The 22,686-nt window shown below is 35.9% G+C and overlaps 3 protein-coding genes across 6 annotated transcripts; 2 read left to right on the top strand and 1 right to left on the bottom strand.

Moving 5' to 3' along the window:
- Positions 1-221: 221 nt before the first annotated feature.
- On the bottom strand, positions 222-5,770 carry LOC100741887 (circadian clock-controlled protein). The gene is made up of 5 exons (XM_003485353.4): positions 5,616-5,770; positions 4,166-4,258; positions 3,567-3,833; positions 3,242-3,400; positions 222-745 (listed from the first exon to the last, which is right to left on the bottom strand). The coding sequence occupies exons 1-5, from the start codon at positions 5,689-5,691 to the stop codon at positions 597-599; spliced, it is 744 nt and encodes a 247-aa protein (XP_003485401.1). The 5' UTR covers positions 5,692-5,770; the 3' UTR covers positions 222-596.
- Positions 5,771-9,544: 3,774 nt separating this feature from the next.
- Positions 9,545-11,291, top strand: LOC100741771 (protein archease-like). The gene is made up of 4 exons (XM_003485352.3): positions 9,545-9,695; positions 9,928-9,952; positions 10,147-10,351; positions 10,600-11,291. Exons 1-4 carry the CDS (start codon positions 9,644-9,646, stop codon positions 10,783-10,785), a joined length of 468 nt encoding a protein of 155 aa, XP_003485400.1. The 5' UTR covers positions 9,545-9,643; the 3' UTR covers positions 10,786-11,291.
- Positions 11,292-11,385: 94 nt separating this feature from the next.
- LOC100741567 (transcription factor E2F2) lies at positions 11,386-21,444 on the top strand. Of its 4 annotated transcripts, none has more exons than XM_003485350.4 (8): positions 11,386-13,463; positions 17,512-17,609; positions 17,689-17,846; positions 18,026-18,167; positions 18,243-18,456; positions 18,537-18,810; positions 18,901-19,261; positions 21,081-21,444. In XM_003485350.4, exons 2-8 carry the CDS (start codon positions 17,531-17,533, stop codon positions 21,203-21,205), a joined length of 1,353 nt encoding a protein of 450 aa, XP_003485398.1. In that variant the 5' UTR covers positions 11,386-13,463; positions 17,512-17,530; the 3' UTR covers positions 21,206-21,444. The 4 variants fall into 4 exon arrangements, with proteins under 4 accessions (XP_003485398.1, XP_012248280.1, XP_003485399.1 ...); XM_012392857.3 differs by having other exon boundaries at positions 11,386-11,762; positions 21,081-21,205; XM_003485351.4 differs by lacking the exon at positions 21,081-21,444 and adding an exon at positions 19,369-19,710.
- Positions 21,445-22,686: the final 1,242 nt, after the last annotated feature.

The raw sequence follows: 22,686 nt of genomic DNA, 5'->3' as shown, positions 1-22,686 counted from the left end.
ATTCCAGAATAGCAAACAACTTTTGTAAAGATATTTTTGTGTATTCTTTTAATTTACTCTTAACTTTTTACGAACGTGTACGATCAGCCTTGACACTCTGTAATCTGTTTATAACTTTCTACCAGGCATCTGCCTACTTATCCTGATTGATTAAATTAGTCGAATTAAATTAATTCATCAAACCGAAATGACGAGGAATTATCGAATTAAAGTTACCTCGATTAACACTCGACATCGCGTTTATTTATATCTTACATGATGCTTCATCCAATAACAACACTAGTTAACAATCCATGTGTATAATCACCGCTTTGTTAGCAGCTGTGTCTTCGGTAATTAAAAAAGGATCCTCGAAACCCATACAATTTGTGTATCAAATAAATCTTACAAAATGTCCATAAAATTATTCGCCTTACGTCGTTTATATAATTCAATCAGTTCTGCGTCCCTTTCTCCCATTTCAATCCACGTTTAACTCCATCGAAAAATCTATCCAGGTTTCATTCTTCAATTTTCTTCAAATTTCTTTCTTCCTTCTTAGATCTATGCTTTTTCCTTTTTTTACAATTATTTTATTGCTATAGTTCTGACGTGACTCAAGGAAACACGGTTGAGAAAGGTATCTTCGAGAAGAAACGATTGGTGAATTCGGTCAGATACGTGTCCCAAGATTCTGTCAATTTTGGCAATATTGCTCGGTATATCAGAGGCCAGTATTCGTTGATGAAGACGAGAGCAGCTCGGTCTGAAAACAGAAATGTTTATTTTGTTATTCGTAATCAAAATAATAACTAAGAAAAATTCGGAATCAAAAAAGTGCACAGAAAGATATGCTTTGTAATGTATCTTCCTTGTCGAACTTATAAAAATCGTATTATTGCAGCCTTGTTAAAGTTCTTATAGGAATTGTTCTAAATGCCTTATTTTATTTAGCGATTACTTAAATAGAAACTGAAGATAGTCAAATCTTGTCATGACTCTTTTAGCTGTCTGGACCTACGGAATCCAACTATGGTGACGTAGCAATAGGGGAAAAGAACTGACATGTTGACTATCGAATCGAAACAATCAAAAACGCTAAGATCCATTATAAATGCACCCTGGTATGTCACCAACGAACTAATACATCGCGACCTCAAGATACCAACAGTCAAAGAGGAAATAGCAAACTATAGCGACAGATATAGCAAAAGAGTCGACAAACATCGAAACCCCCTAATCGATACGTCGGACCAGATCCGCTGGCTGAAGAGACACTACCCGCTAGATCTAAACGCTAGATTCAATTAGTTATCTAAATTAAGTAATATTTACTTATTTATAATACTTACTTATAAATTATACTTATCTATAATAAGTTATTATAAATAATTATAACTTATTATAAATAATTAGCCATGTCACTGCGCCACGCCAGAAAAAATTACTGAAAATTCTCAATGCGAGAATTGATTGTAAATTTTAATAAATAAAAAAAAATGACTCTTTTGAAGAATAGAATATTGTATCGATTTATACATTATAATCATTGTATAAGAAGCAATTAGAAGCTAACTTTCATGCTGATAAATCTACAACAATTACATAGACAAAGAGGCTAAAGGCTATTCTCTGAAGAAAAAAATTAATCAACAGTCATTGTCAAACGACAAACGTTAAATATAAATGTAGTTACTTGACACAGCCATTAACATGCCATTGTGACATCAATCACATCTCAACCTACATCAGTGATAAGACATCGACCCCCGACCTTCAGACACTTTTCCACATCATAACCTACACCTAGCCCCTCAACATCCTAAAACCAAAACGTATATAAACCGAGACTTCACCCAGCTCGAGCAGTTCTTGTTCCTCTTCTAGTTGCTGTACTCATACAACCCCTATTCTCCGGTTCGGTGTTATTTTGTAAGTGTTAACATTTATAATAAGGTTTTATAAAGGAAAATAAGTAGTTGGGTAGTTGGACTCAGCCTTCTTACTACCAGCCAAGTACCAACTTTACGTGACACCATCATCGGATGAATAAATCGCCCTAAACCGCCGCATAAATTCCATTCGCTACCAAAACAAGAATCTCATTGTTTTGAGAAAATACAAAATTATTTGAACAATTACATCGTAATCCAATACACTGTAGCGGTTCGTGGCCGTAGAGAAAGATCCAGGATTGAAGTACATGTGTTGGCCACATGGCCCGTGAAACAACGTCCGACGACAGGACGTCGTAAAAGTATAAATCCTCGGATTTACTAAAAAACCCATGGGCCTTCGAAAAGAAAATTTATAGTTTTATTGCTTTCCATTCCCACCTCGGAAAAAACTCTCTATTCCGAGGAGACCTTATGAAAGGGGAAACGAGGGAAAGCTAGGGACAATCCATCATAGTCGTTCATTGTCGTTGATGGTAGCTGACGGTAGTCGTTGGTAGTCAATCAGTACGGTTAGTCAATCAGACAGATAGTCACAGCTAATTCGTACCGAGTTTGTATCGATTCTGTATCAAGTCTGTGTCAATTCTGTATCATTCTACCAAATGTCCAAATCGGACAAATTGTGAATGTAAACAACTAAATAAAAAAAAAATTCTGTATCGTCATCGCTCGAGCTCGATGTGCGTCATGTTACGATCTAAAATGACGCGCATTCGAAATCGAAATAAACATCGTCGAAGTTGAACACCGGAGTACTTTAATAACACCCAACACGTCCTTACTACCTCGACATAAAAGATTAAACAACGATGTAATAACGTAAATATGTGCGCTACAGCGAGACACAAAGCTGTACATTCGATGCTCATCCAAAGTCGATGGTCACGTAACAACCCGACGATATCGTAAGAAAAAGCGAATGAAGTCCGCAGAGGCAAAAGTACTAGGATAAGCAGTAAATAACAGCAAGATATAGCGATTCTATGCTAATTAAGCGGCACAGGATTCTCTTGAAACTCGAGTCCCGGTGTACATGTACTTATGGCAACGTAACATTATGCAATGATGGAATGTCGAGACAACGTCGTTCAACTAATGAAAGTTCCTGTCGATTTAAGGCAGTTACCTTAAGTAAACAGCAAATTGTACCTACCATAGTACTTAGTTCTATTAGTAATCGTGCTTTTTTGTCGCAATCGTATAACGATCGTGTCATCCACATTATTTTCCACAGTATTTTTATTTAACGTAACAAATCAATTTATTCGCTATAATTATTAATAACGATGGTCTAATGTACTTACTCAGTTCATTGTTTCCATTGAAGAGATCACTGAACCAGATTTTCATATTTCCAACTGTAGGCGATAGTTTGAAGTGTTCCACAACCCATATATCGTTTACTACGTGACCGGAGATGTCCCATGTGACTCTGAGGTCCTCCATGCTAATGTTGAAGAAACCTGTTAGATGCAAATATGAGAAACGTGGTACGAATTATTTTAAATCCTATTGTCTCGTTACGCTGTAAGAAATAGTAACGAAATAGTCGCGTGAAACAGCGCAATTCTGCCTTTATATCGTAAAATCCAAAGAAGATATTAAAGTCTGTTGTATTAATTAGTATACCTTTTCCACCCACTCTAAAAGATGCCAGGTAACCTTCGGCTTTGTAGTTGCCATCGATTAAAATCTTTGGTATCTCAACGTCGATTTCCAAGCGGAAGAGATCGTCTACCATCTCCGGTTTCACAGATAAGAAACGTGCTTTGGCAAGACCGTATGTTCGAATGTCCGTGGCAAGCATTTTTCCACCCTGTTGGCCATTTTCGAATTCCATGGAATGAGACTCGGTGTAATAAGGATCCAAAACGGGTATGTCGAACTCTGGCAATCCTGTTGCGAAGTTTGCAAAAATTAATCGTAACTCGTGAATAAAAAGTTAAACGAATCAACCTCTATTATCTTAATGGTATTATATTCGGTAAAAAGTCTAACGTAGTCTTTGAAATTACGCAGCGTTATGTAATCCTTCTCGCTTTAATGCGATCCAAGAGAGAAATGGAAAAATCAATCGTTGCAAGGACGAATTCGAGATAAGTTTAAACAAAAAAGTACTCGTAATTATTGGATTGTGACGCGTATGAAAACAACTCGATGAATAAATTTATCAATTGATCTACCTTCGTGAAAATGACAGAGATGTAAGCTAGAGATAATTATATTACCTGAAACGAACGTGGGCCATGCTTCTTGTATGGCTAGCCTCAAACAAGATGAAAAGTCATCGGAATCTCTTTTGCAGGTTTTCACGGTTGCAGCTGAGGAATAAAATAAATACAAATTACTCATTGATAGAAAAGACTTGAAATTAAATTAAACGCAATAATGAGAAACAATTTTCGACATATGTAATTTCCAAATAATTGAGATACGTTCTGTTATATTATTGGAAATACGCACTGCCCATCTCCTAATATATTTCAAATTAACTTTAAGATAAAAAAGAATCGCTCGTGTTTAATTTGTTAAATATTATGCCAGAGATTTTTGTAACTATCGAAACATTCTTTTAATGAGACGTAAAACGTTCGACCATTTATCAAATTTTTATTACTAATTTATTATTCCAAATGTTTAAGCAAAAAGATAAAATTATTTTGCAATCGTCTTTCTGGAAAAATAACATTTACACTAAGGATATCATGAGAGAGAAAATTTCAATGATTATAAGCAAATATTTAAAGCATCTCCTCCTTAGTACAATGCTCTATAATAAAATTTTATTTCGTGAGTTAAACTTACGTATCATGGTCATTTGTAACCATAGTTGCGTAATTAATATGACATTAGTACTCTTTAAACGAAAAACCATTCGTGTTATTCCGCGATTCATAAGGGAAAACGAATGAACACAGTGAACGGCAGTTTTCAGATATCGCTAAAATTCAACTAACACGCTGAAACGACCCACGTTAACTTTCTAACTCACTAGTTCTACGGAACAAATAAAGGAAACTTTTACTTGTAATTCGAGGTAAAAACAAACCTATTTCGCGCGTCGATTATCGCGAATAATTACGATTTTACATCCAATTTATGTAAATTTATATTGCAATGATACATTACACCGAGATATTACACCGTCCAATCCCAAAATTATAACAATTTTCCTATGATAATTTCTTCCTACGTAAATTTTGGACTGGGTTTTGTCCATTCGAATGAAGTTTATTTTAATTAGCTCTTAATTAGCGTTAGAAAGAACTATAGTAATAATTGCGAATACGATTTAACTAGCAAGGAAACTTTACGGTATAATCAAGGAATACGGTATAATCAAATAGAATAAAAGCTTTCGGAGAAGGAAAACTTACCCCTACAACCCATCATTACCACTCTCACGCTTTTACTAGGGCCGTCATCAATCTTCCGAAGAGGAAGCTCGAAACTCTAACTTACCACCCCAACGGAAAAAGAACTAACAGAGAAAATAGAGCGTCTTGAAGCCCAACTTACTTCGGTGTCTTTCACTCGCGCCTCCGCAGAAATCCTGACTACCTCAAACAACCATAATACGCAAACAACCGAATACGAAAATAAACAATGAACCAGAAGTGAGTGAGAATTCTGAATATGATCAGAAGATTAATAGAACGATCCTAAACGTGAACTTACGGAGCTGATAATCTCCAGCGACGATAGCGATAGCGCATAACGCGATGACAACTGCACGAACGGTGTGGAACGACATGGCGTACTTTGGTTAAAAATCTCCCAGCTAGCCTAGCCAATTATAAGCGGTCCGTTTATATAGTTTCCAGCGCCAAGGACTCCAGGCAGAGAGCTACGTTGCAAAATTGCATGTCATTAAAACGCGCCAACACGTGAGAGGCGAGAAGCAGCGCGCTACGCCTGGCCTATGATACACACAAGTGCAACGAAGTAACGATCGGTGTCGCGAATTCCGGAGAACGCGTAAATCCGCTCTTCTTTTGTTGAACACCAGCTACACAGGTAACGTTGTTCTATCGGAGGAGGCTGATCTAGCTTCGACTTTTCTGTCACTACATCGGCATCTCTGGCGTGCCGGCTGGCTTTCGCGATCGATGGTCTGCATAGGCATTCTCAGAACCGCTATCGGAATAATTTCTACGCTTGTTTACCTTCTACCACTTTTGCTTTGCTGCGATATACTTCTCGAACCACGATGACGAATTATACGGGTACATGCCGATTTTGATGACAGTAGATCTGGGATGTTGGGCCATGAAGATGAACGAATTATTTTTTTTTATTTATTTATTTACATTTTACAATTTGTCCAGTAGGACATTTGATAAAATATTATAGAAAGATGAACGAATGATTCGATTAGAAAGTCTATGGAGGGTGAATGGCGGAGAAGTTGCGGAGGAAAATTTTAGTATTTTTGGTTTTGCAAGGACTAAATACGATTATTACGGTAGAATTAGATCGCTTTCGACTTTTTATAGAACACTGCAATTATATTGGTAATGAGTCGATAAGCATGGTGTAAGAGATATATTGTATCACTTATAAGCCAAAGTATCGAGTTGTTTGCGAAACGAAGTAATACATTTTTGTTAAAAAAAAAAAAAAATAAAGGTAAAAAATTTTCACCTCTGTTTTGAGAAGTAAGATATTTATAGGATGACTCCTTAAAACGAAATAGTCATGGAATTCAAACACTTTTATTCGTAAAAATGTAAATGAGATTCATACTATATTCAAAATTGCAGAAACACGAAAACAACTCCTGCTGCATAGTTAAAGTCTGCAAACAGGTATTTGTTTTATCAATGGAAATTAGAAGTTTATGCAACGGTCTAATATTAGCCAGATGATAAATATGAAATGAAATCCTACTATATTTTTAATAGAACCTTTCTCATGAGCCATTGAGTGTTATTTATTATAACTTATATAAATAAAAATAAATTATATAAATACTTTTATAAATACGCTTGAAAAGATTTAGGCAGAAATTCGTTTCACTCGCTAAATGTTATAACGAGTGTCATGTTTCAAAATTTAGAAAAAATGTATATCTTTTATATACAGATATGTATATAAATATATGTGTATATTTTACATACCTTTGCACTATTTTGTGTAAATATACAAATATCCACAAACCAACGATCAATGGATATAGTCTTGTAATTATCACGAGCTGTTTGTTTAATGATAGAACATTATCAAATTTCTTGTTATTACTGCTCTACTATACTTATTCGCTTCCGCATCGAGCAATATCTAGCTCCTTCTATTTCTGATTACTGTCTTAATGCATCGCGTGTGTAACGAATGGACTCTGATGCCACCAATCATTTAATTATCAAATGATGCGACACTGCGTGCAAAATTATAGTACGATTTCAAGATACCGAGAACCGTAAAAAAAAACGACGAACGCTGACAAAACGGACTTGAACGAGGGTCTATTGCACTGTCATTGTTTTCTTCAAATTTAAAAGACAATACTTGATTTATCCAATTTTAATTCATATTTTATACCACTGTTAATTGCGTATATACTACTATTATACTAATATTAATATTATAATATTATGGTATTGTCAATTTTAAATCGATCAAATCATGAATTGTATTTATTAACTGAAGATTCTCTAATATTGCAGTACGATTGTTATGCATACATTGTTTTTAAACTCTTTTCTTTACTAAGGAATTACTTATACAAGAATTACTGGGAAAATTAATGGCTTTCATCCAATGCGTACCACCCGGTATAATAAAGCAATTGTAAATTAAGCCATAAAGAGAAGAAAGCAACTTTTCGAGCTTTATCGTAGTGCAGAGACTCGTTAAAGTCGCTAGTTTGCACCTGGTACCGTTCCCCGTTAAACGTGAAACTTTATTTCGAGCTATGACCATTAGAGTGCAAGATACATTAATGGCCTACGTCTTAACATGATAAACAGGGTGTTATTAACGGATCTTGTAATTTATTATTAAAATATATGTACTTGCAGATCGTTTCTTTGAAAACTCGTCTCTCTAGGAAAAGAGATAAACGCTTAAATAGAAACATCTAATTACATGAATTCTATTTATAAAAATTCTCAGATGCATTAAGCTCGTCCAACATCATCCAACAGAAAATTACCAATAAGAGAGTATACAAGACAATCGATCAAAAAAAGCAGATAACGATAGAGACATGGCCTGTGGTACCAAGATCGCGTATAAATCACATGCGAGCAAATATAGGCACCCGTGACCTTGTGACCTTGCAAGTACATACCTGCCACTAGCGGTAGCTAATTGAAAACGATACTGTAAACAAATGACGATAAGATGTTCATATGGAACTGCTATGGTACCGTCTACGCAGTTTTATGTAACAGGGGATTACGAAGAGCTCGAACCAGACGCCCTTGGATCACGTCGCACCGATATGAGAAACTAGTTTTCATCGGGGAGGCGACTGACAAGGAAAAATGCCCAACGAAACTGTACCACATACTTACATGCCCGATCAGCCTATCCGACTCTCATTCGTTTGATCGATAGGATCAATCGACACAGTTAATCGTCGAAGCGGCCCGATGATCGTCGATGAAATCGTTCGATAATTTGTTCGAACATCGGGAAAGCCATCAAATAGATATTTCTATTGGAATAATTAGATCGATGAATTTATCGGTAGTTTTTAATATATAACGATAATAGTAGACTGCGGACATTTATGCAAAATCATATTTTTGTGGGTACAACTGAAGAAATGGAATCTGTGCGGAAGTTCATCTCATCCAGCAAATATTATAACAAGTACTATACTTTGAATATCTTCGTATGTTCTTGTGTATTATATACTTTCATTTCAGTGCAGTATCGTAAATTTTCGTTACATTGTCTATTTACAATAAAAAAAATCTGAACAAACAAAGTTATATATTATTAGGACAAAATAATTTCAGTTAATATGGAAATAAAAATATAAGAATAGAACAATTTAATTAAAACTTAAGATGCCGCTCCTTTTACATCTTTTCGAAAAATGAGTCAATTGCATCTCGTATTTATTCAGAAGAAAAATATGTAGGTCTGTTGGTTGGCATTTAAAGGCTGGTTATGCGGTTCACCATTCACTGATCGGTGATTGCCGCTATCATGAAAACTAATGCGCACAAATGACACAAATTCGAAATCTACGCTCGATCGCGCGTAGCGTAGTGATTAGTAAATGCTTCGATAAACTCGGCAAGAGAGCAACCGTAAGTGTATTGAAACTAATCTGGAGATATGTAAGCTACTTTTCCATTGAAATTGCAAAAATAAAGATTGGAAAAAGTACACAAAGCTAAACCAACATACTGCGCCTTTAAAAAGATTACACGAACGTTTCAAGATATCATGATTAACTGGAAATACCAATGAAAAAATTGTAATTAATCTTTTCTTTATCCTACCTTTGAATATTGATAAATTTTTATTAATTCAAATTATGTATATACATACGTATGTATATGTACTTTTTCTATGATTGCGTTTACCATTTTTGCTCCATCGGTAATCAAGATCGTGAGTATCCTTTTACGTAACGCCATCTACGTAGTATTATCTCGTACACGCACAACCGGGACTGCCATTGATTAAACCTGTCAGAGAATCAGCTGATCGGTTATTCACGTACGTGAGATCAGCTGTGCGCAATCATGGACACGTTAAGCGAAGAAGATTTTGTGATACCTCCGGCTAAATACGAATGTAAGTACCCAGTATCATACTTTGAGCGTAATAACGCATTAAATTCACGAAGTAAACACTTTCATCGTATTAGAATGATATAACCGGCAGCCGGCGCGCCATTATACCGGCGTCCATTTTGCCACATGTGAACAAGTCGGAATCAAAATTTAGAACATTATTTCACACCTAATTGTACAAGAAATTACATAACAAGACAATTGCAGTTATATGCGCGCGTTTTCTGTTTCAGATTTGGACCACACGGCTGATGTGCAGTAAGTATTAAGTTTGTAAATCCTTCGCAATTAAAGCAGAAATTTTGTAGAGGTTACTTGCAAAGATAACCTAAAACGAAAAATAGGACAATAATTACTGTTGATACAGAGACAAGTTATATATCGCTACATTGCTTTAACAATATTATATTATTAAAATAAATATATATCGTAATACTCATGACGTATTATAGACTGCACGCATGGGGCAATACCATGGAAGAGGCTTTCGAGCAATGTGCGGTGGCCATGTTTGGGTACATGACGGATTTAGAGCGAGTTCAAATGACACAGTTACATTACGTAGAAGCGGAAGGACACGATATGGAAAGTCTTCTTTTTCATTTCCTCGACGAATTGTTATTCATGTTTAGCGCCGAACCGTTTATCGTTGCGAAGGTATATTGCATTCATTAAACTTTAATTACATCATTATTATAATTAAAATCCCTTCTCGATTACGAAAACGCTTTACTTTGCATTTTTACGTCTCTTTTTACCTTTTATATGATATCATTTATTCGATAGACCATTCCGTTTAATATGTTGTTTAACTATTTATTCAGAGATCGAAATAAAGTACCTTGTTCTTTAAAACGCTATTTTTTGTGATTTTTTAAAAAAGAAGTATCGCTTTGTGTTGTCAGAAAGTGAAGATTACTAATTTCGACCGCGAGAACTTCAAGATCTCTGCGACGGCGTTAGGAGAAGAGTTCACGATCGGCAAACATACGCAAAACGCCGAGGTGAAAGCGATTACGTACTCAGCGATGCAGATCCTCGATCGTCCTGAATCAGAACGTCCCGAACTTTTCGTGATCGTAGACATATAGCCGTTTCGGGTTCAGTTTGGTGTCTTGTTTGATTTCTTGGCGCCCCCGTGTAATTTGGCTCGGGTTAAGGCTTGAGACAGAACAGTATGTAGGAACGTATGAATACAGAAGCAAGAAGGGAGGGTATATACCCTCTCTTACGTCCTACGTAGGGTACGATCCTTTTGTACTTGCGTAGGGTTCAAATAAATACGTTATGAAGAAAACACCGGGCTCCCTTCTTGGCGATCCATAAGTACGTAGTAACGTACCATGGAACCCTGCGTTTTGTGGAGGATACCGCTCAAAAACTTTATACCACCAATGTATAACCGTACACAATTTATTTAAGTAACGTAAACATTTTGGTTGTTAATTCTTTATATATTGCATCTATATCAACAAATGTTTGATTGTTGTCGAAAGCTGTTAATAGTAACTTATAAATGCTAGACACGTATCATAAGTATTATATAAGAATGTTTGTATATTTTTATAAACATATAATAAAGATGTTTTTTATGTTTCGCGTCAGTGAAAATTTTCGTTACTAAAAAATAGAAAGATCGATGCTTGTATTATTACGATAAAATTGTTAGAAGAAAATATGAATTAGAATGTAAGTCATCGACTAACGTTGAGATTCGCCATACGATAGAATAGAATAGAAAATCCTAGTTAAGCGTACTTTCGCACGTGCAAAGTGGTACGGCCCTGGCATCCAACACCCCTCCATCGTGAAGGAAGCGACGACCGCCCGCTTAGTTTCGGGCAAGAAACGATAGGCAGTGGGATCCTCCCAATCTTCGGAAGCGCGTGTACTCAAGGGAAGAGAATCAAAAAGCTTCGAAAATTACATAATAGGAGACTGTGTTAATTATTCGTTTGATTCTTGCCCCCTTTCCTTCGCGATAAGGCCCACTGTTAAAGGGACTCACTGCCAACATCAAGCGTGGCCGTTTGTTTCGAAAGCGTACACCCCTAACCATGGCGGACTGGTACGGTAATAATCTATCAAAACGATATATCGTGACGTTTTAAACTGTCAAATACGAATAACCGATACATCAAGCTTGAACGTGTCTCGGGAAAGTCGTGATATAGGGATTTTTCACCTACATGCCGGAGCTTGCGTGGCAGTTTCGAGGAAAACGAGAGGGACAGTTTTGGCGCGTGTGTCTTTTATCTTCATGAAAAGCTCGTGTAACTGGTGTGTCTCTAATTTTCAATCTTCCATTTTTCAATCAACATAAACGACATGCTGTAACGGAAAAGCGTGACATCCTGTACCCATCGTGGGACATCTAACCCTAACGGATATAAACAAACGTTATCACGAATGCTTGAAAGATCATAGCCGTTTAAACAACATCAAGAGGCAAGTAAAAACAAGTGAACCTGTGAATAATTTTCATGAAAAACTGAGGAAAGGTGACACGATCTAGGAACTTTTTTGGATATCTGCTATCGCTGGCGGCGCGGTGGTTACGGACGGAGAAAAGCGAAGTGACGGTTTTGGCGCGCGTACTCGACTCCTGTGTACGACCGGCAGATGGCCGGTGCGCCGGTACGTTATACGCGCGCGTCCACGAACGCACCGACACATGACAGGCGCCTAAGCACGTACTACCACCATGACAGAGACGCGTTCAAGAGCATATCGAGTCAGTGGTAGAAGGCCACTACCACATTGACACTGAGCGTTGGTGAGAGCGCAGTAGAGCGCACGGACACGCGGTTCGGTGTTACTACTACCGGTACAGACGGGTCTATCTGCCTCGTAGCCCGAGCCAGTTGCCAGCGCGCCAGCTAGCCCCGTCCATCCAATCGCCCAGCTCACGAGCCGGCCTCGTGTGCGCGCGCGACACCCCGACAGAAAAGGTTCGTTTTCCTCGCCGGTGGCTCGACCGATCATGTCGAGGCGGGGCTTATCGTGAACTTTAGAGCCTATACATTCCTTGGAAGCTGAAAACACGGCGAACGCACGTACAGTTTCGGCCCTTTACGCACGATTATTTCGGGTCCTCAGTCTACTGCTGCTGCTGCTGCTGCTGGTGCTGGTGCTGGTGCTTGGTTGTCGTTCCTATTGCTGAGATCGGCCCTGCAGAAAATGGATACCGCACCAGTGCGGTAGAGAGACAGAACGAAGCAGATATATAGAAAAACGAGCGTGAAAGAGAAAGAAAGAGAGAGAAAGTGTGTGTGTGAGAAATAAAGGCCACGCAACTACTACGACTACGACTACGACGAGGACAACGACAACCGTTTACAAGTTGAGAAAGAAGGACAGAGGGAGAGAAAACGAGCGAGGGCGAGAGAATAGTAAATCATATGTACGAAGTCTGTATATAATATACCAAAGCGAAAAAGCAAGAGAAACATTTCGTGCACGGGCTAGCCTCGGAAGACCGGGTTAGGAGAAGCCTCGTCGTCTGGTCGTTTCCCCAGACGAACACGTTTCCTTGTCCTGTCATCGACAGGCCTACAGTGAAAATTGCATCTAGAAATATCGGCAACGCGACGACAACGATCACGACCACGACGGCGACGTATTTGCCTCTATCGAGGAGGCACGGATATGCCTCGCTCGTCGGCGCTGTGACACGCGCCGCGCCGTGTGCTGGCTGAACCTCCCGGAAGAGAGCGTGGGCCTCCGTCTCAAAATACTGTGCAGTTTCTACCGCACGCTCGAGAGCCAAGTAAGTGGAAATAAACACGCGTACAATCAGTTTTTCGATATCCATTTGTTCCGATCGGATGGAAAAAAAGAAATATTCTCTGCCTAGAGGAAATAGTAACAGAGTTGTTTCGAAACATTCATACTCCAAGTCCCCATCCGAAAAGTCGAGCGCGTTTTTCCGTGCGTGTTTCTTTTCTCTATCGCAATTTATCGTGTACGAAAGATGTGCTTACTGGAGCGCATAAACAGAAAGGAAAGAATTAAAAGAGAAAAAGAGAAAAAGGAAAAAAAGAAAAGGAAAGAATGGCCCGTTATTTCGAGCGCAACCGATTTGGTGCGTCGAAAGTCGCTGGCATCTCTCGCGATCAATCGCGAAAGCGTGCACTGATTCTAGGTTTCCTCATGACCGTGCCGGTAGCACGCCTAACTAGGGATACTCTAGTCCCGGCTTGGCTCTTTAAACGGCTCTACGTATTGCGTGCGAATCGTGGCGTCTCTATGTATGTGTATCGAGCAGGAGTAGTGTGTGTGCGCGCGCTCGCATAACCGCGCTCCCTCGTTGTCCGCCCGCTTGCGCTCACTCGCTCGCTCTCGTATGCATGGCCGCTTCGGTGCGTGGCGTGTGGATTTATATCGCGAGTACGCATTACCCGAGTTCAATAAAATCGGTATAAGTTCGTTGCTTTGGTCGTGATCGAACATTTTACGTGATATCGCAAATACACGAGAATAAGTCGAGCAAAAATGAAAAGAAAACAACCTCTGAACCTTCAATCAACGTTAACAGCTGATCGCGGTCACTCTGTAACGAACGATCTGTAAGACCAGATCCACTGTGATGGATGCACGTTTTTTTCTTTTTGTAAAATGATAAGAGATAGGGAGCGATTATTCGGGTCTCACTGATAGACCCTGCGACCTGTGCGGTTTCCACGAGCGGAAGGACGGAAAAAAAGGAGGACAGTAAGGTTCGTCGCTAACATCTGGGGCCTGAAGCCTCATGCACACAAGGCATGCTTGTACGATTATCCATTTGAAGCTTTTACCATATTTCCCGTCTGTGGTGCATTGCACGTTTTTCATATACAGGACGTTCTATGAATTTGAAAAAAAGAAAGAAAATAGAAAAGAAAAAATTGAAAAAGAAACTGTTGCATCAAACGAGAGCATTGGATTTATTGCATACCTCCTTAAAGGTCGTTCGTGTGGAACGTTTGTGAACAGACGTTATATCTCGTATTTTAAAGACCTCACTCCTACCAATCGATGGGCTCTAGGCTAGTTCTACATCCAATGCCGTCGACGCAAGTTACACCAGTCGGGTTTTATCTTCGAGATAACATCCTACCAATCAATGCCTCAGCATCGTGCATTGCTCCCAACCTTCGAATGCGCTTTACCATGCTATTGGCCTCACGATCGCTCGTTCTATACGCTGTGGTACGGTGTGTACTTGGCCAAACAGGCGAAAACGAGACAACCACGCAGTTCGACCGGGAGTTTGCTTCTAAAACTGCTTACAACGCAAGGCTGCTGTAACACGACGATCCTGCGGCGCGGCGTGCCTCTTTAAACCACACCCGGAACGCTGCCTCGTGTTCTCGGGACGCTTGCTCTTTTTTTCGAAAATTCTCGTACGCGTCCGCACCGTGGGTCTCTCATTCCGCTCAGGCGCGTAACGAGACTTTTGAAAACGGGGGCCTTAGGAACGATTTTCTCCTGTTTTTCGCGGCTATTTTGTTTTCCTGTGATCTTTGCTTCTAAACGGCGAAAAAACGTTGTACCATGTACGATCGGAACAAATGGATAACAAAAGGAAATGACTCTAGGGAATTTTTTCTGAGGCGACGCGTTGGAAATTAGTTTAGAATTCTAATCGACTTTGAAATACTTGCCACAGTTGATAACGCTGAATCACTTGTTTTTAGAAATAGTAACTCGAATGTCACTATTCTAAAAGTAAAATTTATATTATATTATCTTAATTATATTATTATTTTATTAGTTAATCTTTGGAATTAATAATATATGCACTATCTGCTTATAGTTGAAACTATTTTAATAGTGATTTTAAACAATAATAGAAAATTATATTGCATATATTTATAATATATAGTTATTTTCTTAATTTGTTTATGAAGTAATTGATCGTTGAAGTTGCTACATCGTCTAACCTTATCGTCTTTATAAACATTACAGGAAGTGGTTCTTAAAAATCTAGGAAAATCAAATATACAAAAGTCATATAACGAACAATGCCTGTTTTAATTTCTTTTTGTTTTTCCATTCATTTGGTCTCGACCTTTGCAGCTGCTGTACACGTTTAACTTAAAGTACAATACAGAAATTGATCTGTAGGTTTCACCAGATGTTCAGTACTTACAAAATTGTCACCTTGTCTTTTGGTCAACCACTTCCGTTTCGTTGTTCCATGCAACTACTATTTTTATATACTATTATATTATAGATATCTAAACCATTTTATTTCTAAAACATCATTAATATTTTCTTAAAAAAAGATATTTAGATATAATTCAAATATAATAAATAAAAATATTTTATTTTAAAAGTATCCAAAACAAATAGAAAATGTAGAAATACATTTTAAATATTCTATTAATAGTATAATGATAGAATTCTTTTTATTTGTCTATTTCTTGTTTATCTTTTTGTTTTATTGTAGCATGAAAGTTTGTCATTTCCTTCGCGAAGACAAATGCGAAGTTCTTTGGAATACGAGTTCTATTATTAGGATTTACCAATGTTGCTTGATTCAAGAACAAAAACCTTCTCCCCTATGCTGTCTGTTCTTTGATATGCATCTAAAAAGTCGCTTCTCCTTAAATGTGCTATCGCGACCGAATAAAATACACTCACAAATGGGTGGCACTGACAAAAACTCGAGAATGAAGGGACGACGATCGATAGAAATTTTTATCGGATCCGCACACCTCGCTGTCAATAATTTTCACATATAAATGGTATATTTTTGATAAAGCATATACTGCTGGCAAGGTTAACAAGGTACTAATATCAAGTTATAATGTTACATTTCATGTTTTCCTATCAATTTTTCTCCTACTCTTGCAATCATTGTTAACGAACATTCAGTAACAGATACATTCAAAATACACAATACACAATTTTTTACGACAAACGATATGAAATAAAAAATACATATCCGCCAAAATAGTATACACTTATTAACCTTCATGGACGGTGTGTAGTGTATGACACGTTTTCTAAAAACTTCGACAGTTCGATTTAACCAATCAAAAGTAGGAAAAAATACTTATGAACATTATTGTTAATTATTATTATTGTTAACATTCGTTTCATCATTGATAGATTTGATAAATATATATAATGATATTAAAAAAAATTTTATCAATATTGAATGTAATTAATTTTTTAAACGTACAAAATAAATAGTATTGTTTTTTTAAGCAATATAGGAATATTTCTTAATATTTTGTATTTGCTAATAAATTTATTGTAGTATTTCATATATTCTAGAAGCAAAATGGAACACTTACAATATGTATCTTTCATTGTATTCTCTTAAAAATATACATTATGTTTAGGAATATTTGTATTTTCTTGATAATATCTTTATTGGTATGAATTCAATAACATTATTTCTATGTATTTCTATCGTATGTAGTAATATTTATATATGATGACAGGAATTTCTGAGTAATTACTTTTCCCTATAATTGTCACTGAGATCTAATTTTAATATAAAATAAAAATAGTATTTCATATCAGACGGAGAAAATTTTATTTACGATTTGTTATTACAAACATACACGTCTAATAGGACCAATGTAATACGATATAAAACTTTCTAACATATTGTGATATAATCTTGATATGTCTTTTTGTACCTGATTCCTATGAAATATTTGTGTAATATTTGAAATTCTTGACTAAAAGTGTTTAAAGAAGTTATTATTTATTATAACTTTGATATTATCTTTCCCGATCTTACTTATCTTCAATCTTATATAATGAACTTTGTATTCCATAAGCTTATTATTTTATATTTTTATAAATGGTTGTTATAGGTTCTCCTAAACAATAAAGATGCCTCGAGTAAGGAGACAAGTGGTCTTGGAAGATCCTGCCAGGCCTGTCACACCAGACATGGTGGAAACTAAATTATGTATGTATCAATTACTAGTCATTTCATAATTTTCATTTAATTTAGCTACATACTTGGTATACGCATGAATTACTTTTAGTGAAACAAGAGTTTTTGGACGATGGCTCTTTGGATGAAGTTCAAGCACAAAAAGTGGCTGAAGAAACACCAAGTCCTCATCTTCAAGACCATCAATATGGACAAACACCTTGTTATCAAGTAACAAGGAAACCCACACAACCACCACCACGAACTGAAGTAAATAAGGCTATATTTACATACACATAATTTTTAGATCAAACAACATTTCCTGGTAAACATATTAATCAAATATGATATTTTCAATCAACGTTGTTTAAAAAAATAATTAAATTCTATGATAGTAAAATCAGTATTGCAACATATTAATATTACTTTGTTTTGTTATGTTTTTATAGCAAATATCAGTTCAAGCAGTGAAACGAAGACTGAATCTGGAAATGGGAACTACCGGTCCTAGCCAATCTGCCTTCAAAGCCCCTAGAGGCAAACGTAGGAGATCTGGATCGAGTTCTCTGGCTGGCCACACTCCTACAAAAAGTAAATTTCCCTTCTTTCACCTAAAATAATATCCTTCACATCTTCGAGGAAAAGAAATGTTATCTTCGTTTGCAGGTAAAACGGTAGAAAGAACGCGGTACGATACATCACTGAGCTTACTTACAAAAAAGTTCATACATTTAGTCGAGAGCAGTCAAGACGGCGTCGTAGATTTGAACGTAGCGTCTGAAAAGTTAGAAGTACAGAAACGTCGTATATACGACATTACGAATGTATTGGAAGGCATAGGTATTTTGGAGAAGAAAAGTAAAAACAATATACAATGGAAGTACGTTATTCATCGTTTATCAAGAATTAAATACCGAATTCTTCTACTCGAATGGTAAATGTAATTATTTTATTTTATAGAGGTGGTCAGTTACCAAACGATAGGAATGATATCGCTGATCTCAGAAGGGAAGTGGCAGATTTAGAAGCTAAGGAAAACACCCTGGATCGATTGATTCACGGCGCAGACAAAAATCTTAGGGAGCTCTGTGCAGACAGACAATACGCTTATGTAACGTATCACGATTTACGTTCTGTCCCAATGTACAAAGACCAGGCTATAATGGCAGTAAAAGCTCCGCCAGAAGCCACACTTCATGTTCCACAACCTATCAATAACCTTGGTCAGCAAAAGGTAGCTATTTTTCTTCATAAAAATCAATCAAAATTAGAACCATCCATATTTCTTTATCACTTATTTATTGTGTTATTTCTACGCTTACAGCTTCAAATGCATATGAGGTCATCTCATGGCGAGATAGAGGTATTCCTCTGCCCTGATGATCCTACAGTCAAAACGTCCCCCAATCCGGGTTACACGACGACGCAACCTGTGCCTTCGTCAAAAGAATCCGAAATACCTTGTCTGCCTCCTGAACTTCTAACCAATGAAGAAAGCGGAGTTCGGGTTGAACCAGTACCTTCTGTCGAGAGTTCGTTGAATACTCGTTTGTCCACACCGGTTATATCTGCAGTTACCAGTTTAGCAGGCATGAGGGACGCACTTTTGTGTGAATCTGATGATTATGGACCAATGGGTGGAGGCAAATTCCAACTCCAAACGGAGGATCAAATTAGCACTTCAGGTAGGATGGCGTATATCTTCAAAACCAGGATTTATTAAGATTTACTTATTATTCTTTATTTTGCCTTCTTTTCTATTTTCCCTATTTTTTTTTCTTTTTTTTAATAAAATTTGTGAATGGTTTTAGATAAACGGAGCTTAAGATTTAGTAAAGTAAGGCCAATGCATCCGCATGAATATTAATTTTTATTCTTTTTTATGAAGTTGTATCATGATTATTTATTTTTTTATGCTGCCCTTCTTTGTACACACGCTTTTAAATGTATCGCATATTTTATCACGAATGTTGGGTATAGGGTACTAATAATTGCAAGAAGGTGAATACAACCATTTTAACGTAAATATGTAAATAAAAATAGTATATATACATATATATATATATATATCTTGAATACAAGTATTAGGCTTGTTTTTATCTCCTTGCAATTACTTTTGAGTTCTTTAAGTTTGTTATCAATGTATATTAACACATTAATTTATAACAATGCTTTAACAATTTAGTGCAAGATTCTAATTAATCTTTTATTAGGCTTTAATTAATTAATATTTCTCTTGTACATTTTTTCAACATTGTTCCCACTCCAGTTCTTATTTCTCTTTCTTTTGTCTTTTTTCTTTCTTTCTTGTTAACACAAATATACTTTTATTTTACTTTATTTTTTAATAAATGCTTTTTACACTGCACTTTTTTGTTTGTATACTTCCAAGATATTTCAAATACGTCTCTTTCTTGCATAAAAGAAATATTTATCATCTTAATATTCAAATTTTATTTAAATGCTTGAAAGAAACGTTATGCATGTCACTGATGAATTTTAGAACATCTCTAATAAAAAAATCTCTTAAAAAAGAAAGATAGTAAGAGTTGATTTTTCATTATTTATCGAGTTCCATTAACTCGAGCTATCTTTTTTTCCTTGGTCTTCTACCTTTTCAACAATGGAGGATAGCCGTACCCTGATGGAGCTCTGGCTGTGACTTGTGTGTTAACCAAATAAAAGTCACATCACAGGCAGAGTTCTAGTTAGGTAACGGTTTCAAACAGCAAAGCTCGTGTCGCACGAAGGTACGTTTCATGGATAAAATAATTATTGGCTTGTTTGTATTTCAATGCAATTATATATGTGTTCTTTTTCTTTTGGCATTCACCTCATTATTGAAACAAATTGCTTTTAATCCTTCCACTCTATTTCACAGAATATCTTGCTATTTTTCTTGATATTGTATTAATACCCAGTACATTGGTAGTTTATTAATAATAATAACCTAAGCAAAAGTAGGCAACCTTTTAAACGACATTAAAAACTAATCACTTTTAATTTTATAATTTTCTAGAAATTTGATTATAGCATGTTTCTGCTTGTAATAAATTAGTCAATACCAATATATTTATTTATTACTAGGCTGTATAAATAACTCATGAAATTTTAATATTATTAAAAATAAATAACAAAACCAATCGTAATCACGTAATTTACTTATTACATGACTATACGTATAAGCGTGATAAAAATATGTACATGAATCTTTGAATATCATCGCGAAACAATTAAATGGACAATAAATTAACATAACGATTTTAACAGTTTAACTGTCGCTAATTAATATTTAATTTAAATAATAAATATTCTTGCTTATTATGTTCCAAAAATAAATCAAATAAGTTTTAATGTTCAAATGTAACTGGACGTTTTCTCGAGAACGTTCTATGAAACTAAAAGAGATAGAAGTCCTAGGAGAAAGAAAAGAAATGAAAAATGCGAAAATGTTCGATGAGACGGGACAAACCCAGCATTCGCTCTCTCTCTCTTTTGTTGCAGATCTAAGTATTCTTGATTTCGGTGAGCACCTGCTGTCTCTGGAACCGCCTCTTTCCGAAAACGACTATTCGTTCGCGTTAGGCACGGAGGAGGGACTTTCGGATCTCTTTGATTTCAAATTCTAAAGGATATCGTCCTAATCGTCGTCGTCGTGACACGCAATACAAGCAAAGACCCCTGTCTTTTTTGGACTACCACTCTGAGTTCGCCTCCTTAGTATTCGAACGGATAGAGATCACTTGGTTAATCCAATAATACTAGCGCTTTCGTATCGATTGACAATTTTTCTTTTATTAACTTCAAAGGGAACGATCGAACAGAAAACGTAGTAGCGTACGAATCATCCATCGGCCCATTATACAAATTGGGATAAAAATAAGGAAAATACAGGAACAGGGATACTCCGACAATTATGTTTCAAACGCGATCAAATTCACGTTACAATGGAAATCGACACGTTGCTCTGACAATTTTTTTTATCAATAATAAATAATTCTGCTTCTTATATAATTTTTGTAAAGACAAAGAAAGATGGACACGTGTGTAAATATATTAAAAAGTATACAGATAGAACGTGTTATTCGAGTACCGGATAGTATTTTATCAAAGTTTTTTTTTTTTTTTTTTTTTTTTTTTTTTTTTTTTTTTTTTTTTTTTTTTTTTTTTTTTTTTTTTTTTTTTTTTTTTTTTTTTTTTTTTTTTTTTTTTTTTTTTTTTTTTTTTTTTTTTTTTTTTTTTTTTTTTTTTTTTTTTTTTTTTTTTTTTTTTTTTTTTTTTTTTTTTTTTTTTTTTTTTTTTTTTTTTTTTTTTTTTTTTTTTTTTTTTTTTTTTTTTTTTTTTTTTTTTTTTTTTTTTTTTTTTTTTTTTTTTTTTTTTTTTTTTTTTTTTTTTTTTTTTTTTTTTTTTTTTTTTTTTTTTTTTTTTTTTTTTTTTTTTTTTTTTTTTTTTTAAGCAGTTTCCGCGAGAGATCGACTGCACATAGTTGTTATCACGGTCGGCCCGTAAGTTTCGAAATTCGGCCTGTGCGTGGATAAGAGAAGTATCGAATAAACGGAGATTTGGGTGGGGGAGGGGTGGGGGGAGAAACATATCACGATAATGTTGAACGCGCGCGGTGAACACTTCCAGCTTGATACGGTCGCAGCCGATTGAGTTTATGGGATTAATAAGTTCGTAAAATAGCCCTGGTGGAGTCGAAGCGCCGCTTTCTTGTGCAATGTGTGTACTAATATTGTAAATGATGTAAGAGTATGAAGACTAGTTGTGAAAAAGAACGGTTGATATAGGAGGAAGAAGATATATTTGAAGTTTCAAAGAGAGGAGAGACTGGTACGAACAACTACGATGTTTCCCTTTTTCTTTTGTTTCTTTCTATGGTTAATTAATCGAATTGTATAAAATGAAAAATTATTATTATTAGAATCGATAGCGTATGAAAAGAAGAAGAAGAAAATAGTTTCGATGAAAAAAGATCCCTCCTAGAATAATGTTTCTATCGATATATATATATATATAATTGAAAAGATAAGAGCAACGGATAAAACGTTTTCCGGGCGGTCGCCTTTCTCTTGTCACTTGGACTGACTGATTGTTCTCTTTTTTCTAA

This window comes from Bombus impatiens, unplaced genomic scaffold (assembly GCF_000188095.3).
Source record: "Bombus impatiens unplaced genomic scaffold, BIMP_2.2 scf_0051, whole genome shotgun sequence".
Lineage (NCBI taxonomy): Eukaryota > Metazoa > Arthropoda > Insecta > Hymenoptera > Apidae > Bombus > Bombus impatiens.
This window is presented reverse-complemented; position numbering and strand designations above follow the sequence as displayed.